This window comes from Theropithecus gelada, chromosome 2, assembly GCF_003255815.1.
Source record: "Theropithecus gelada isolate Dixy chromosome 2, Tgel_1.0, whole genome shotgun sequence".
Classification (NCBI taxonomy): Eukaryota; Metazoa; Chordata; class Mammalia; order Primates; family Cercopithecidae; genus Theropithecus; species Theropithecus gelada.
Window position 1 is genome coordinate 51,419,175 of NC_037669.1, and position 18,560 is coordinate 51,437,734.

Genomic DNA, 18,560 nt, shown 5'->3' on the forward strand with positions numbered 1-18,560 from the left:
ATGAGTGAATGGGCAAGTAGCTGTACATGTGAGTGTGAATTGTGAGTGTGAATGGTGAGTGTGTGCATGGGTGAGCCCATGAGTGTGAGGATAAATGTGTATGAGTGTGAGTGCCTGCAGGCACACGCACGTGTCTCTGACCCTCTGGCTTCCCCAGCAGGCTGAGGGCAGGCAGCCGGTCCTGTGATGGCTTTTCCTCCGCAGGCCCATGGTGGCAGTGGGAACTTCAGCTGGTCTTCGTCAAGCTACCTGGTTGCCACAGTTACCGTCAAGGGCGTAATGACCACAGGCAGTGACACCGGGCTCAGTGTGATCCAGGCACACGATGTGCAGAACCCACTCCATTTCGGTGAGATGAAGGTGAGAGCTCAGGGCCAAGACACCCCTTGGGAGACTTCACTCAGAAACACCCCCAGCCCTGGATCCTGTACTTAGGAGCTCAAGCCCCAGCCCTTCCCTTAGGAGCTCACGGCTATGTCAGGAAGATGGACAGGATGTCTCACACGAGCCAACAATGGGCCCAGAAAGACCAGTATCCACAGGGCTGGGTTTCTGGAGGGGAGATAATCTAAGAGCCATTCTAGAAAATTCCCCAGACCTGAAAGATAGGAATCTCAAATTGGAAGGTCCACCAAGCACTGGGTTGTAAACTCACAGTGAAAGGGCACCACCAGGCTCCGAGAGACCAGGCCAGACTCCTCTCCCTTCACTCACTTTTGGGTACAAAGGCAGGTCCCTGCACAGGTCCCCACACCTGGCTTTTGGCCCTGAGTGACATGGGACCATCTCACTTCACAATGGTGGCAGGTGGCGGTAGTCACAGCTGAGCCTCTGCCAGCCCCACCTGTGGCCCCTGACCCCAGGCCATACTTGCCTGGTGCTCTGACTTCAGCCCCTTTATTCCTTCATTTGGGACAGGAAGGGACACCCCGTGGAGTCCAGCTGCAGCCTGCTGTTACAGTATCAGGGACAGGGATGGACAGGCTAGCCAGTCTTCCACTTGAGACCCAAAGCCGCCTCTGTCTAAAGTGAGGCCGGATTCTCATGGAGAGGGGGCTCCACACAGGCCTTTGAGGTGAAGCATGAAGTCCAACGTTGGGATAAACTGGGACCCCGTCCCCTCATCCCAGTTTCCCCTTGTGTCGCTGTTTGCCCAGCAGCCCAGCCAGATCCTGAGGACAGTTCCTCAGGAGGCAGCATGCGTCCTGAGTAGATAGAACCTGGCCTCCGAGGCCAGCCGGCAGGGCTTGCGCTCAGACCCAGTGCACTGTAAAGGAGCCAGCCCTTTCCCTTCAGGCCAGTGCTTCATCAGGTGAGGGAGGTTGAGGAGATCCCCTCCTTAACCAGGAGGTGGAACTCTAGTTTTATACAATCATGGCTGTGCTTACCTCTTTCCTGGCTCCAGCCGCTCTACTGGTCCATCCGATGAGCCATTCAGAACACATCCCACATCTCACTGGTCCTGACACGCCTGCCCTGGCTCAAGCTGCCGCATCTCTCTCTGGGGCTTTCCAGCAGCCTCCTCACCACACTGCTCACCTGGCTGCTGATCGGTACACAGAAGCCAGGGTGGTGGGGACCTCTGAGGTCCCCCAGCTCAGCCACAGTAAACACTGATTCCTCACCATGGCTGCCAGCCCCATCTCTTTCCACTGCCCCTGCACAGTGCACTTCAGCACACTGGCCTCCATGTTCCTCCAAGGTGCTGGCCTGGTAGGTACTGCAGGGCCTTTGCACGCACCATCCTTTCACCTGGAGTGTTCTTCCCCCAGGCTTTGCCTGTCTGCCTGTGCTGTGGCTCTCAGGTCTGAGGTTCTAGGCCACTCCTCGGAGAGGCCTCCCCTGCTCTCTGTCCCTGAATCACCCCACTGACTGCAACAGGCTTCTTACAGATGTATCCTCAGTGCTCAACACACAGCAGTTCTTAGGAAATCCGAGCAACAGGCCCTGCCTCTCCTGTGGAGGTGACTGAGCTCAGGCCATGCCCCTGTCTTCCAGGTGTGTGTGATCGAGCCCCACAGCATGGAATTTGCCCCGTGCCAGGTAGAGGCACGTGTGGGCCAGGCCCTGGAGCTGCCCCTGAGGATCAATGGCCTCATGCCCGGCGGGGCCGGCGAGGTGGTCACCTTGAGCGACTGCTCCCACTTTGACTTGGCTGTCGAGGTGGAGAACCAGGGTGTGTTCCAGCCACTCCCAGGTAAACCAGCGCTGCTGAGCAGGTGCCAGATACTGGGATTGGTTCCAGATCGCGTGGGTTCTCAGCATGGACCGCCAGATTCCCAAAGAGAGGGCTTGAGGCAGCAGAGGGGCTGCAGCATAAGGAATGGCAGTTGTCTCCTGATCCACCATCAGTTCCTGTCTGGCCTGGATCTTGCCCACCGTGTGACTTTGGCAAATCAGTGACCTCACTCAGCTTCAGTTTTCACATCTCTAAGCTGTGTGTCATCTACATAGAATCACATCAAAGTGCCTGTTTTAGTCCCTGGAATGCAGTTGGTATTCAGAATGCGTTGTCAATAGGGGTTTGGTTAGTTCTAGAGTCCTCTCACCTGTGACAGGCCAGGCCCACCCATCTGTTCTCTGCCTCATCTGCTGTGGGGTTTTGGTGGTGACATGGGTGGAGTCTGACTGTGATAGTTTATCAAGTGTTAGCCCTGCCAGGACAGGACAGGCACTTTGCATGCCTGATCTCATTAGGACTTTACAACCACCCTAGGAGAAGGATCTGTTGTTGGCCCATGTGACAGATGAAGAAACTGAGGCTGTGTAGCTGTAGCTGCCCAATGTCACACATGGCCTGGGACAGGGATGGGGTGCAGATCTGGGTATGGCTGACTCTTGCCCTGGGGCTTTACTCACCTGTGAAATGGGTCCTAAAGATAAGGGAAGGAAGGGCTCCCTCTCTGATTTGCAGAAGAAGACCAAAGGACAAGGAACTATTGAATAGGAGTAAGATTTGGGCAGAGCATTGGAAGTGAACAGGGACAACATTTGGTGGGCAGGGGCGCCTGTAACCAGGGCCCGGAGGTAGGCAGTCCATGGTGCCTGTGCACGTGGAGGACCGAGAACAGAGGACCCGTTGAATCACAGAGTGCTTTGGAGGGCTTGGGCCTAGTGTCCAGGCAGTAGGGGGAGCCACTGAAGGTTTTTGAACAGAAGAGCGATGTGATCCTGGCAGTGTTTAGGAAGCTTTATTGGCAGAGGGTTTGTAGGATCGCCTGTGGTGCCAAGTGGCTGTGCACGCAACTGTAGCTGTAATTCCGTGCAGAGCTTTTGCAGTTTGAAACTGCACAGAAGGAGGCCAGTATCTCTGAAAAATCCCTGAGCAAACTGCATCCAGGAGAAACTAAGCTCATGAAGTCTACAGTGTCATTGTCAGGTAATCATTTAGGTTGGAGGAAAAGCCTTGCGCATGGGAGAGGCCCGCTGACAGAAGGACATGAACCACTCCCCTGCACTGCCTGCCACAACCGTCCTGGAGGGAGGCTGCAGGGTGCTGCTCAGGCAGGGGGGCAGGTCCCAGGGAGGAAAGTTCACGGCTTGGAGTTCCACAGGCCCGGGTCTGAGCCACTCCACTCTCTTGCTATCTCTATGATGCCAGTGTGCTGCCCAGCCTCTCTGAGCCTTGGGTTCTTTAACTATAAAATGGGATGACAGCTCTTGCTTATTGTGATGGTTACAAGTGACTATCCCTCAGCACAATACAGGGTGTTTCTCCAGGAGTTTGACTTCTGAAAACAGCAGTCAAGATGGGAATCCTGTGGTGTCAAATTTCTCTTAGGAAGTGCCTTGCACTGCCCCTGGCCTGGGGCATGGTGTGCATGGTAATGTGTAGGGAGGTGTGTAGGGCCCAAGCTGTATGAAAATACATATCTTAGAAACCTGGGCTCTGTCAGGACAGAGATGCTCACCCCACAGAAACCCATAGGGCTCAAGAACAGGTCGGATCAGCAGGTTGACCTGTCCCTGTAATACCCACCCTGGAGCTTACTCAGCTAAAGAAACAAATTTGGTCCCATGTTAGGTAAACTCCCTCTGCCACCTCCCAGGCTCAGACCACAGGTAGCCAGACTCTGATCATGGCTCTCAGGAGGAGCCCTGGTAGCCCTGGCCCAGGCTGGCCTCCCTTCTGTGGCTCCCTCTGCTTACTGTAGTTGGACTTGGCAGTCCCATTTTTGCCTTGCCCTCTTGGGTGGCATCTTCTTGAAAGCCCCTGGGCTGTGGGCACTACTGTGACTCTCTCAACATGTCTTTGTGCTGGCATAGACGGACTTACAGAATAGAATACTGAGCCCAGATGAAAACCTGCTCATACATGGTGAAATGATTTTTGGCAAAGGTGCCAAGACTGTCCAATGGGGAAAGGACAGTCTGTTCACCAAATGGTGCTGGGACAACCAGGTATCCACATGTGTAAGTATGAAGTTAGACCCTTCCATAACTCCAAACACAAAAATTAAGTCACAGTGGATCAAAGACCTAATATAAAATTGAAAACTATAAAACTTCTAAAAGAAAACCAGAGGAAAGCTTCAGGACATTGGAATTGGCATTGATTTTTTGGCTATAACACCAGATGCACAGGCTACAAATTAAAAATAGACAAACTGGACTACAGCGAAATAAAACAGTTCTGTATATCAAAGGACACAACAGAGTACAAAGGCAACCTACAGAATGGGAGAACACATCTGCAAATTGTATAAGGGGTTCATATCTAGGATATGTAAAGAACTCCTACATCTCAGCAGCAATAACACCAATAACCCAATCAAACAGTAGGCCGAGGACTTGAATATTTGTCCGAAGCTGATACACAGACAACAAGCACACGGGAAGATGCTCAACATCACTCATCATCAGAGTGGTGCAAATCAAACCCACAATGAAAAGTACTACCCTCCTTAGGATGGCTGCGATCAAAACAACAGAAAACAGCAAATGTTGACAAGGATGTGAAGACACTGGAGCTCTTATGCGCTGCTGGTGGGTATGCGAAAGGTGCTGCTGCTGTGGAAAGCAGTATGGTGGTTCTTCAAGAAAGTAAACATGGAGTTACCATATGATCCAGCAGGCAATCCCGCATCTGGGTGTACATCCAAAGGTGTTGAAAGCACGATCCCCAAGAGGTGTTTGTGCACCCATGTTCATGGCAGTGTTATTCACAATAGCCAAAAGGTGGAAGCAACCCAGGTGTCCACCGTTGGAAGAATGAATGAACACAATGAGGTCTGTCCATACAGTGGAATATTATTCAGCCTTAAGAAGGAAGGAAATTCCGACCCATGCTACAACATGGAAGAGCCTTGAAGACATCATGCTCAGTGAAGTAAGCCAGTCCTTCACTGAGGACTTTTTGTCCTCACAAAAGGACAAATACTTTATGATCCCACTTATATGAGATACCTAGAGTAACCAAATTCATGAAGACAGGAAGTATAATGGTAGTGGTCAGAGACTGGAGTGAGGAGAACTGGGAAGTTACTGTATATTGGGTGCAGAGTTTCAGTTTTGTAAGTTGAAGAGTTGTGTAGACAGATAGTAGCGACATTCACACGCTACATAAATGTGCTTAATGCCACTGAACTATACACACAAAAGGTGTTATGGTGGGAAATTTTATCTTACCTGTATTTTATCAGAATTTTTTTAAAACAATTTTTTTTTTTAAAGATAAAATTTTAGACTGCGCATGGTGGCCCATGCCCGTAATCCCAGCATTTTGGGAGTCCGAGATGGGAGGATTGCTTGAGCCCAGGAGTTTGAGACCAGCCTGGGCAACATAATGGGACCATGCTTCTACAAAAAAGTGAAAAAGTTATCCTGGTATGGTGGCTCACTCCTGTAGTCCCAGTTAGTCAGGAGGCTGAGGTAGAAGACTCACTTGAGCCTAGGAGGTAGCGGTTGCAGTGAGCCAAGATTGTGCCACTGCACTCCAGCCTGGGCAACAGAGCAAGACCCTGTCTCAAAAATAAAATAAAAATTTTAAAACTTAATTTAATAATGGCAGGGATGTAGGGCAGCTGTTGGCAGCAGTATAAAGTGACACAACCACTTTGGGAAGATATTTGACAACAGCAACCAACAATGACTACAGCTAAACAAATGCACGCCCTGCAGCCTAACACTTCCTCTCTTAGGGATGCACCCAACAGAAATGCCCAGGTGTGTCCCCCAAGAGGAAGGCGCCCAGATGTTTACAGCAATACCATGTAGCACAGTCCCAAACTGGAAGAAACCCAGATGCGCACCATAGCATGGGTCAGTCTATTGCTCTATATTCATATAACAGAATCATATGGAGAATGTGGACAAAGGATCCTCGAGTGTGACCAGTGAGAAATCCCATGAACACTGCTGAGGTGAGGAAGCCAGGCACAAAAGAGTTGTGCCCGTGGCTCCCTTTATGGGAACCGTACCAAGCAAGGCTCAGTTGTGCTGGTGGCACCAGGCGGGTGGTTTTCCTTTAGGGAGAGGCCAGCTACCAGAAGGGTCTCCGGGAGAGTCTGGGGGTACAGATAATATTCTGTTTGTTGATATGGGTGCTGCCTATAGGGTGGGTCCAGTATGTGGAAAAATCATTGTGAATTATATACTCATGTGAATTAAACATTATTTATTTATTTTTTTGAAACAGTTTTGCTCCCTCATTGCCTATGTGGGAGTGCAGTGGTGCGATCTTGGCTCACCGCAACCTCTGCCTCCCGGGTTCCAGCAATTCTCCTGCCTCAGCCTCCCGAGTAGCTGGGATTACAGACATGCACCACCACGCCCGGCTAATTCTGTATTTTTAGTAGAGATGGGATTTCTCCGTGTTGGTCAGGCTAGTCTCAAACTTCCGACCTCAGGTGATCCGTGCGCCTCAGCCTCCAAAAGTGCTGGGATTGCAGGTGTGAGCCACCGCGCCTGGCCGTGAATTAAACATTTTTATTTTTCTTTTGAGACAGAGTTTCACTCTTACTGCCCAGGATGGAATGCAGTAGTGCGATCTTGGCTCATCGCAACCTCTGCCTCCTGGGTTCAAGTGATTCTCCTGTCTCAGCCTCCTGAGTAACTGGGATTACAGGCATGTGCCACCATGCCTGGCTAATTTTTTGTATTTTTAGTGGAGACAGGGTTTCTCCATGTTGTCAGCTTGTCTCAAACTCCTGACCTCAGGTGATCCGCCCACCTCAGCCTCCCAAAGTGCTGTATTACAGGCATGAGCCACCGTGCCTGGCTGAATTAAACATTTTTAGTTAAAAATATCAGATCAAAGATCAAGCCTGGGATGAAAGAGGGGTGCCCCCAGCCTGTTGTGCCTTCCCCACCAAAGGTGATTTCAGGGCTGGCCACAGTGGCTCACGCCTGTAATCCCAGCACTTTGGGAGGCTGAGGTGGATGGATCACTTGAGGTCAGGAGTTCAAGACCAGCCTGGCCAACATGGCAAGTCCCCATCTCTACTAAAAAAATACAAAAATTAGCCAGGTGTAGTGGTCCATGCCTGTAGTCCCAGCTACCTGGGAGGCTGAGGCAGGAGAATCACTTGAACCCCAGAGGCGGAGGTCTCAGTGAGCCAAGATCATGCCACTGCACTCCAGCCTGGGCAACAGAGCAAGACTCCATCTCAAAAAAAAAAAAAGTGATTTCAGGGTGACTATCTGGTTCTCTCCTTTCTGCAGGGAGGCTGCCGCCGGGCTCTGAGCACTGTAGCGGAGTCCAGGTAAAGGCCGAGGCCCAGGGCTCTACCACGCTCCTTGTGAGCTACAGACATGGCCACGTGCACCTGAGTGCCAAAATCACCATTGCTGCCTACCTGCCTCTCAAGGTGAGCCAGGGGCCCTGCCCTTTACCTCTCCCCTGCCCACTACTTCCCAGATGCAAATTACCCATTTGCTCTGACAAATTTGTGTGATAAACCCAATTCCTTCAAAATAGCTTTTGGCACAGCTCCCTCTCCCATGATTTCTGGCTGAAAGCAGGATCTGTGTGGAAGGAGCAGAGCCTCCCTGATGGGCAGTGGTTGTGGGCATCTCTGGTTACGCGAGACAGTGCTTGGCAGGCTTGGCAGGATACCGACCTGCCAGCCTCTCCCAATGAAGGTAGGAGTGTGGGCTGCAAGGGCTTCAGAAGTGTGTTCAGCAAGGGTCACAGGGGAGTGCTTCCACTCCACTCCAGAGCTAACCTTCAGGGTCCCCGTAGAGTCCTAGAATTGGGACAGCAGCCCTGTGGTATGGCAATGCTGAAACCTCCAAGACTGGGGTCAGAGAGGATCTGCCCTGGCCTAGTGTCCATCCATCCTGCCTCTCATCTGAGGACAGTGGTAGCCACAGCCTGTGCGGAGCAGAGCACATAGCCTCAGTGTCCATACCACCCTCCTGAGCCGAGTCCAGCCTGACCCCACCCACTCTTGGGCCTTACATTCCCTGCCTGTAAAATGGGGCTGAGACAGCTCTTGCCTCATGAGGTCGTGATGAGGATTTGCTGAGCTCACAAATGGAATGAGCTCAGAACACAGTCTAGGGAGTAGTGCAGGCTCAGGAAGGGTTAGTTATTAAACACGGGTAAAAAAGAACTGGGCCTTCCTCTGGGGTGGGTGTGAAGGCTCTGTACGAGGGCTGCCATGCAGGAGGCTGCTGACTGTAATCATCCCTTTCTTTGAACCCTGCCGAGCATGCAGGAGGCACAGAGAGGGTTCGTTGGTGGGAAGTTCCTGCTCCTCCTTCCAGGGAGGGCTGGAGGGCAGGCCTGGGGGAGCCTCAGCCTCCCTGGCACGGTCAGGCAGTCCTTACATTTTTCTGCTCCCAGTGTCAGCCTTAAAGACAGCTCCGGTCCTCATGGTTTGTACCATTTTTTTCTTCCTCTCACCCATTCATTGGAAGCAAGCTTGGTGATGTTAGGATTTCTTTTTCTTTCCTTTTTTTTTTTTTTTTGAGATGGAGTTTCACTCTTGTTGCCCAGACTGGAGTGCAATGGCGCCATCTCTGCTCACCGCAACCACCGCCTCCCGGGGTTAAGCGATTCTCCTGCCTTGGCCTCCCCAGTAGCTGGGATTACAGGCATGCATCACCATCCCCGGCTAATTTTGTATTTTTAGTAGAGACAGGGTTTCTCCATGTTGGTCAGGCTGGTCCCGAACTCCTGACCTCAGATGATCCTCCCACCTCAGCCTCCCAAAGTATTGGGATTACAGGCATGAGCCACCGTGCCTGGCAATGTTAGGATCTTTTATCTCTGAACCCCTGGCCCTGGGTTCAGTGCCTGGCACAGAGCAGACACCAACCAAGGGTGGTTTTGTTTAGAATGAATGTGTGAGGAAATGTGTCCAAGGTCATCCAGCCAGGGCAGAAGTCAAGGCCTCCTGATCTCCAGAGCAAGCATAGCAGACACTTCTCAAATGTCCATTAGTGATCAGAGGCTTAGCCCTGCTCCTCATCCGTCAGCACACAGGCATGAATACCTACTTGTGTAATCTCTGCAGCAGGCCCTAGAGATGCACCAGGGCAGAAAACACAGAACCTTTGTCCCCATGAAGTGACATTCTGGCAAAGAGAGGTAGAGACGACCATAAACAAAGCAAAGAATGTATTTTGCCTCTGCTTGCCATGGAAAAAGTAGAGCATGGAGGGGTGATGGGGGTGGAAGTTTAAAATGAAGAGATCAAGACCTGCCCCCACACCCCCACTCAAGCACAGCACTGCAGCAGGTGAGCGTCAGAGAGCAGAGTGGAGAGAGTTGAAATCCCTGAGAACAGCAGGCATTCTGGGGTTGCCCTGCGCACCTTCTGGGAGCTAGAGCATTTCACCAGGTACCTGGAGAGGGGTTCTTCAGGGCCCCTCCTGGCTCTGGATTATCAGGGCGTTTGGCTGGAGCAGCAGAAACCAGAAGCTGAGCTCACAGTCCTGGGCTGGAATGTAAGGATGAAGATAAGGTGGACGTGTCCCTCAGTGAGGTGGCTTCCTGATTGGACAGATTATAGAGAAAAGTGGATATGGGTCTCTTCTCCCTTCATCTGTCTTCTTCCTAGTTAGCAGTTAAGATCAGGTTTATTTACAAGGAACAAAAGCCAAGTGACAGGGACTTAACCAATAGAGGAATTGATGTCTCTGTCGCACATGGGGAATATTTGGAATATTTGGGCTTTGACACTGGCTGAGGAGCCTGCACAGTGCATGAGCATCCTTCATCAGCTGCATTATTAACCTGTCTCCTTGGCACAGGGTTCTATGATACTTTTATGCCTGAGGGAGAGAATTAAACACAAAGGTGATAATTCCTCATCCTCCGGTTGTTAATTGTAGGACACACAGCTTCTTCGCACAGTGCTTTCACTTTGGGCTGGTCATGAAAACATCTTTGGCAAGATATACAGTGGCCTGCCTTGCCCATAGTGGGGTTTTGTTGGTTGTGGCCACGAGATTTGGGTAAGAGCACGGGATCAAGAGTCAGAACAGACCTGGGCCCACTAGCTGGGTTAGCTTGGTTCAGTGTCTTCGTCTGCTGGGATTCATCCTTTCTGTCTTTAAAGTGGGGATGACAGTTAATAATCATAACAGTTTCTAACAGCAGGGGCCATTGATTGAGCATGTGCTAGTCACATATTCAGGTCTTTCATTCCAGCGCCTGAATCACAATAGTAGCCCGCGAGGTAGGCATTATCATTGTGCCCATTTCACAGGCTGGGGAAACAGCCTTGTAGACATTAACTTGTTTAAGGTCCCAGACTAGCTTCATTCCAGTAGAGACAGAGAAGCAAATGCACAAATGATGGTATATCCAGTGATGGCTCAGGGGCATAGATGAAGAGTTGAGCTGGAAAGGAGGTGACAGGGGAAGAGAGACCCTGCTTTAGACATGCCCAGCAGAGGCCTGCCTGAGGAGGTGACGCTCAGGCAGAGGCCTGAGTGGTGCACAGAACTGGGTTGTGCTGCTGTCTCCAGCGGGGAGTTCTGAGAGGAGCAGAGATGAAGGCCCTGAGCATACTTAGTGCTTCTCCTGCAGGAAACAGGGGCCACGCCTGACTCTGTAGAAGGTGGAGTCTGGGGATGGATTTCAGCAGGGGCATCACGGGCCCCTTGGAATTGTTTGTGTGTGAGCACACATGTGCAGGGAGGGATGCCCAGAGACAGTTGATAGCCTATATCAGATTCAAAAAATGTTCATACTGAAAAACCAAGTCAAAAGGACAGAATTCTCATTTGAAAAGTCATAGTCTGTTCAGGTAACCTTAACAAAACACCTTGGACTGGGTGGCTTATAAACAACAGAAATTTCTTTCTTGCAGTTTAGGAGCTGGGAAGTCTAAAGTCAAGGTACCAGCAGATTTTGGTGACTAGTGAGGGCTTCCTTCCTCAAAAATAGCCATAATTTGGATGTTCATGTCCCCACAAAATACATATGTTGAAACGCTGACCCCCACAACAATGGAGCTGAGGCCTTTGAGGGGTGATTAGATCATGGGGGCAGAAGCTTCACGACTGGGATTAGTGCCCTTTTAAAAGAACCCAGAGAGCTAGCATGACCCTTCCACCATGTGCGGATGTGGTAAGAGGTTTTTTTTTTTTGTTTGTTTGTTTTTGTTTTTTTTTTTTGTGGGTGGGGAGGGAATATTTTTCTTATAAGGTTTTTCCTTCCTCATGTGCTTAAGATCATGCCATAGATGCAGAAGGAAACAGACACACCCTACCCTCCATGAGTCTATAGCCTGATCAGACCCCCAAGCCATGAAGCTCCTTCAGGGTGAGGAGCACCAGGTGAAGTGGGGCCCAGAGAAGAATCGCCTGGGCCGCAGGTCGGCGCTGGGTGGGAGAGGAAGCAGGGCTTTCTGGAGGCCAGTGTGCTGAGCCCTGCAATGTCAGGAGGGGTCGCCTAAGTGAGACAAGGATAGGAGAGTAGCCTCTGTGAAGGCCTGGGGACAGCTGAGCATGGCTCTCTAGAAGGATGCCACTAGTCTGAAGCTGGACCTGGGGCCAGGTTGGGAGAGCCCAAGTCCTAGGACAGAAGCTGAGCCTGTATTCCGAGGGCCGCGGGTGCTGTGGAATAGTTTAATGCACAAGGGACAGGGTGAGATCTCTGTCTTAGGAAGGGACACATGGGCAGCTCTTTGAGGGGAGAGTAGATGGGGCTAGCGGGGAGCAGATTGACAAGTGAGGACTTGGCAGTCACTGCAGTGGGACCCTCTGCAGTGGAGGAAGTCAAGGAGAGCAGGGTTGTGGGACCCCTTAGGGTGAATCCCTCCTCTCTGCACCCCTGCTGTGTCACTGGAGGGAGGGGTCCTCCTGTGGAGTCCCCATGTCTTCCTGGAGGTTGACTAGGAATGACACCCTGTTACATAGAATCTAAGCACTGCCATTGCCCACACTGGGAGGCCATGGGGCCCTTGGCACCATGATTGCCCTAGGCCGTGGAGGAAATGAGAGCTTTGTGTGAAATATTACTTTAATTCTTCCTTTGTTTACTGGGTACTTTAAGGCCACCACAGTTTTACTTGCCAACTCACTTTCACTCAACAAAGAATTGTTGAGCACCTGCTATGTGCAAGGCATGGTTCTAGGTGCCACAAGACTCGCCCTCGAAGCTCGTGCATACATGGTGCAAAGTGTGGGAAGCCCAGCGGCTCAGAAGGAAGGGAACAGACCACCTGCAATGGTGCCAGCGAGGACAACACAGGCTGCATCTCCCTTGGTCACCTGGTGGATATCTCTTTAGGATGGTTTTATGCTTTTTATAGCAAGATGGTTGTGATCCAACTGCACCATCAGATGTGTATCCTGCGCTTGTAGATCTTTGTGAAGACTGCTTTGGGGGCCCACATAAGGTTCTGTCACTGGGAAACACTACGTGTACTGAGCCCCTTGTGCTGGAGTGTAGATTATTGTTGGTTATTTGCTGTGGGAAATAATAGTGTGATGAACATCTGTCTGTGCATTGACATGTTTCTCTCCATTGTGTTATTAGGTTAGGTTCCAGATAGGGAATTCCTGGGTTCCAGGGCTGTGGGTATTTTCAAGGCTTTTACCAGATTGTTTGACAAAAGAGGCAAATCCATGTACACCCTCCAGCAGTCTGTCAGAGTGAGGGCTTAATTCTATCTACACTCTACTCCTCTGGGTCTTTGCAACGATCCCCATGAGTGCTGCAGATGAGGTGAATGAGTTTCAAACAGGAGACTGGGCCCCACAGGCAGGGTGAGGATGCGGGGCTGGGATGCCCGGCTCCTGCCCGTGCTGCCTTAGAAGAATGCCAAGTCTTCTGCCTCTTCCATCTCCAGGCTGTGGATCCCTCCTCTGTTGCCTTGGTAACCCTGGGCTCCTCAAAGGAGATGCTGTTTGAAGGAGGTCCCAGACCTTGGATCCTCGAGCCTTCCAAGTTCTTCCAGAATGTCACCGCTGAGGACACTGACAGCATCGGCTTGGCTCTCTTTGCCCCCCATTCCTCCCGGAATTATCAGCAACACTGGATCCTTGTGACCTGTCAGGCCTTGGGTGAGCAGGTGAGTGGGCAGCTGCTCCAGACCCTCCTTGCCCTAAGGCAGGGGTGGAAAATGACTCTCTCTGTATTATTTTATTTACTCCTTGGAGTAACCCTGAGAGAAAAACCACTCCCATTGTACCCATTTTACGGACAGGCAAACTGAGGCGTGGTGATGTGGAATTCAATGAACACTAGGCAGGTGTGGCAATGGGGACCTCCCGCTATGCCAGCTTTCGTAGAACAGGCCAGTTGGGTGGCTTGCCACCTCCATGGGCTTCAGCATCCTCCACTAACCAAACCAGAGCTGGAGGCTTTGAGTTTGGGATAACAAGTCCAGTGTCTCCAGGGCTGTAAATGAATGAGGCTATAGACCCAGGTTTGACACATCTTTTTGGTTTTTTAGGATAACCTGGAAATCACAATTTTTTTTTTTTTTTTTTTTGAGACGGAGTCTCGCTCTGTAGCCCAGGCTGGAGTGCAGTGGCCGGATCTCAGCTCACTGCAAGCTCCGCCTCCCGGGTTTACGCCATTCTCATCTCAGCCTCCTGAGTAGCTGGGACTACAGGCGCCCGCCACCTCACCCGGCTAGTTTTTTGTATTTTTTAGTAGAGACGGGGTTTCACCGTGTTAGCCAGGATGGTCTTGATCTCCTGACCTCGTGATCCGCCCGTCTCGGCCTCCCAAAGTGCTGGGATTACAGGCTTGAGCCACCGCGCCCGGCCCACAATTTTTTTTTTTTGCATAATCTGTTAAGTTTTTTAATGCTGAAAACCAAAAGCTGAGGAGGCTGAGGGGACCAGACAAAACACATGTGTGACCTGAATCCCCACATGCTGGCTGGAGGGCATCTTGCTATTCAGGCGCCTCGGAATCTGGTACTCCTTCCCTGGGGAGGGTGGGCTGAGAGCTTGTGGGGCTTCTGGTGGGCATCTACTCCATTTCCAAGGCAGGAAGCCCAAAGCAAAACGGGTATTCGGTGGGAATCAGGAAGATGGGAGAGAGTCCATTTCTTTGGGAAGTGAAGGATATTTCCTGCATGTGTAGCAGGGCAAAGAATGTCAATTGGCAATAAAACGCACATGCATGCCTCCCACGGTGCCCTTATGGCATCAGCCATGCCACAGCTGCCCTGGTATGGCCAGAAAAGGTGCCTGGTGATAGGTCCCATTCACCAGTGGGGTGGTTTTAGAAAAACAATAAAACAACAAGAACAATAACATCATAATAAGTAATATAATAAGAAGAATAAAATTCCTCATGAATTAAGTTGGATATATTTCTTATCCCTAACATGACCCCACCATCCCTGTCCCTTCTCAGGGCTGTAGGAATTTGACCCCCAAGTGGCATTACCTCTAGGGCCCTCCCAATCCATTGCTCTGTGGATTGGGAGCAATCCACAGGGGACACATGGGACACTGGGAGCACACAGAAAGCCTTCGTGGAGTCAGGGAGGACACTGCCCTTGGTCCTGCCTCATGGTCAGGAAAGGTGGGGGCTCGTGTCCTCCATCAAGTGCATGTCATCTGAGGAGGCTGAAGGTGCTACCTCAAAATGGGCCCTGAGCCATGGTGCTCCAAAAAAGAGGAAGCTGGATATGATTTCTGAGGTCCCAACTCTCCAGGCAGACAGGTTTCCCTCTTTTCTTGCACCATGGATTCCCCTCTCTGCAGCAGCCCCTGGAGCTGCAGAGCATGAGCAGGCAGAGGGCAGGCCCTGCCTCCAGGCTGCAGCTCTTCCTGGGTGTTGTCCTGCAGTGCTCCTATCTGATTGGCTTTCCTCAGTCATCATTCTGCAGCATGCACTTCCCACGTCTGTCCCTCGTTCCATGGGTGTTTTCACCTCCATATGGACTCCTCACTGAAGCATCCTTGAACTTGTGAATTTGCTAATGCAACCATGGGGTTTTCCTAGGGTCCTGGGAAACCATGAAGCCTCACCAAGTCTACCTCTTGCCTGAGATAGGAGCAGCCCATGGTTCTGGCTGACATTTGCAGAGGGCACGTGGACTCCCATCTGAGAGTCTCTTAAGTGTTGAGGAAGTGCTTTCCCACCTGTGTGCCACTGGGCATTTGTTAAGACCCTGTGGCATGGGTATCATCATCACTCCCATCCTATAGAGGAGAAAACTGAGTCAGAGGGTACTGGGGTGGGGTGTGGCACAGCTCAGAAAGGAGTGAGAACTCAAGCTTGGGGGTCTGACTGCTCACTGTGCCCTACCAGGTCATCGCCCTGTCGGTGGGGAACAAGCCCAGCCTCACCAACCCCTTCCCTGCGGTGGAGCCTGCTGTGGTGAAGTTCGTCTGCGCCCCACCGTCCAGGCTCACCCTTGCGCCTGTCTACACCAGCCCCCAGCTAGACCTGTCCTGTCCGCTGCTGCAGCAGAACAAGCAGGTGGTAAGTGTGGTCTATGCTCAGGAGGAGGCGAGGGTGCCGCCCGCTTAGGCAGGACATTGGCGGCCTTGCTCATGGTCCCAAGCATTGTAACAGACATAGCTCCACGCTGCACTTCCTTTGTCTCAACAGCTGGCCCTGTGAGGGCGCTGGTTTCATTTGTGTTTTATATTCAAGGGACACACAGCTTGGAGAGGTGAGGGACATACAAAAGTCACAGCTACTAGTGGCAGTGTCAGATGAAGATAGGGTCCTCTTCCACATTCGCTGCCTGTCTTTGTTTGGCAGTTGGTAGTTTAAAAATATCTTGTTGTCTTCTGTGCCTTGAGGGTGTTAAAATGCAGCTTGCTGTCTATGGACAGAGTATGTAGGGTCAGAGCAGGTGTGCGGGCTACTGAGGAGAGGTGACCAGCTGCAGCATCCCCGTGATGTGGGGGACATGGGGCTGTGTTTCAGAAGTAAGGGTTAAGAGAGGAAGAGAGTCCCTTGGGAGTCTAACGGCAGGGATGGTAAGGGAAGCCACAGGTCTGCTCCCCTTGGACTTGAGACGCATCCATGCCTTAGTCCCTAGGGCATTCAGAGCCCAAGGTATTGAGTGTGTCCAGTGTAAGGGACATGGGACACCCTCTGGCCAGCACCAGCCCCCAGCCCCTTTTCAGAGGAGGGGGTTGGGCAGCTCCTCACTCCTTGAGCATGTACTTACGGAGCATGTCCTCTGTGCCAGGCACAGGTCTGAGTTTTGGATTGCACGGTCATCAGGACAGGCAAGGAACCTGCCTCCTGGAGATGACAGGGAGACCAGGAGATGCACAAATAAGATGGATCAGAGGTGGCAAGCGCTGCAAGGGAAGTGAAATAGGGCACACAGCAGAGCGAGGAGGAGGCTGCTCAGGAGGAGCGGAATGGGGCTCTGAGGAGGGCATGTGCGAGCTCACTGCGATCTAACACTGTGAAACTCACTCCATTTATTCTTTGTGAGTCCTAGAGCAGACCCTGGCTCATAGGAGGAGATCAGTAACTAGGAGCGGTGGATGAGTGAACCAGCGAATGCACTGTGCATGTGCCACTCCTGTCTTAATGCTTGACTCTGCAGACTCATAGGTGGAGAAGCCACACTGCTGGAGAACTGGCCGGGGAGTAGCTGAGCTGGAGAGTAGGTCCTCTCTGGACAGGCAGCCTGCTCAGCTCAGGGACAGTCACTTCAACCCCAGGCTGGCCCAGCTTTCTCGTTTTCAAAGAAAAACAAATCAAACCTATGTGCATCTTCCCTGTCCTTAGCGTTGGCTGTGAGCTGAGGGAGCCACGTTGGGGCTGGATTGTGCCTGGTCTGTCTGTTGGCCAGGACCTCTGCTTTAGCCCAGGGTTGTCTCCCTGGACTTAAATATGATGGCTGCAGGGCTTGACTCTGATTTGGCTTTGCACATCATAGATGTCGCCAGAAAATAATGGACCTCAAACATGGAGGAGTTGTGTGATCCATCAGTCCTCAGGTTCCTGAGCCACCAGCCAGCCATTCAGGCGTGACCCTGGCAATTTAGAGTCTCGGCAGGGCGCGGTGGCTCACGCCTGTAATCCCAGCACTTTGGGAGGCCGAGGCGGGCGGATCACAAGGTCAGGAGATCGAGACCATGGTGAAACTCCGTCTCTACTAAAAATAGAAAAAATTAGCTGGGCGCAGTGGCGGGCGCCTGTAGTCCCAGCTACTCGGGAGGCTGAGGCAGGAGAATGGCGTGAACCCGGGAGGCGGAGCTTGCAGTGAGCCGAGATTGCGCCATTGCACTCCAGCCTGGGCGACAGAGCGAGACTCCATCTCAAAAATAAAATAAAATAAAATAAAATAAAAATAAAAAATAAAAAAAAATAGAGTCTCATTAGGGAACTTTTTTTCTTTTTTTTCTTTTTTTTGAGACAGAGTCTCGCTCTGTTGTCCAGGCTGGAGTGCAGTGGCGCAATCTCGGCTCACTGCAACCTCCGCCTCCCGGGTTCAAGTGATTCTCCTGCCTCAGCCTCCTGAGTAGCTGGGATTACAGGCATGCACCACCACACCAGACTAATTTTTGTATTTTTAGTAGAGACACAGTTTCACCATATTTGTCAGGCTGGTCTCGAACTCCTGACCTCGTGATCTGCCCGCCTTGGCCTCCCAAAGTGTTGGGATTACAGGCATGAGTCACCATGCCTAGCCAGTCATTAGGGAACTTTGAGAAAGATATATCCCTGCAATGCAGCCTGGGTGCAGGATCAAGGTAATTTTATACTCTCCAACTTCAGAAGCTACCCAAGATGTGTTTGCAGGTTAAATTATTGGTAAGGAGAGACACCAGAATGGAATTGACTGATCAGAATGACAAGATGGAGCCAGGCTCAGCCTGACCCTGGCCCTCCGAGCAGGTCCTGTAGTGTGTGGCTCGCTCACTGTGGGTGGGCACCAGTTGCATGGGACTGATTAGGGACTTGAGTGGGGCTGCCCCCAGATGAGACACCAGAGATTGACCACACTGAGTCAGGGGAGGTCCTTGGGCTCTAAAATCAGACCAACTGAGTTCCACCCCTAAACCTGTGTGACGTTGGACAAGTCATTTAACATTTAATGTCCCTGGACCTCAGCCTCCCTGTTTGTAAAATGGAGTTTATGTTGTTGCCTCAAATGGGTCAGCTAGCTTGCACATGTGCTTGGCCAGTGTCAATTTCCTTCCCTGGAAGAGCATTGGTT

General features: G+C 51.4%; 1 protein-coding gene across 1 annotated transcript in view; it reads left to right on the forward strand.

Annotated features, from left to right (window-relative positions):
* NUP210 (nucleoporin 210) overlaps positions 1 to 18,560 on the forward strand; it is a 102,735-nt gene that overhangs the window by 43,743 nt on the left and 40,432 nt on the right. Inside the window, exons 12-16 of the mRNA XM_025376116.1 lie at positions 205 to 360; positions 1,999 to 2,197; positions 7,663 to 7,808; positions 13,251 to 13,472; positions 15,677 to 15,850. Of these exons, the coding sequence (XP_025231901.1) occupies positions 205 to 360; positions 1,999 to 2,197; positions 7,663 to 7,808; positions 13,251 to 13,472; positions 15,677 to 15,850 (897 nt within the window). The remainder of the gene's footprint in view (positions 1 to 204; positions 361 to 1,998; positions 2,198 to 7,662; positions 7,809 to 13,250; positions 13,473 to 15,676; positions 15,851 to 18,560) is intronic.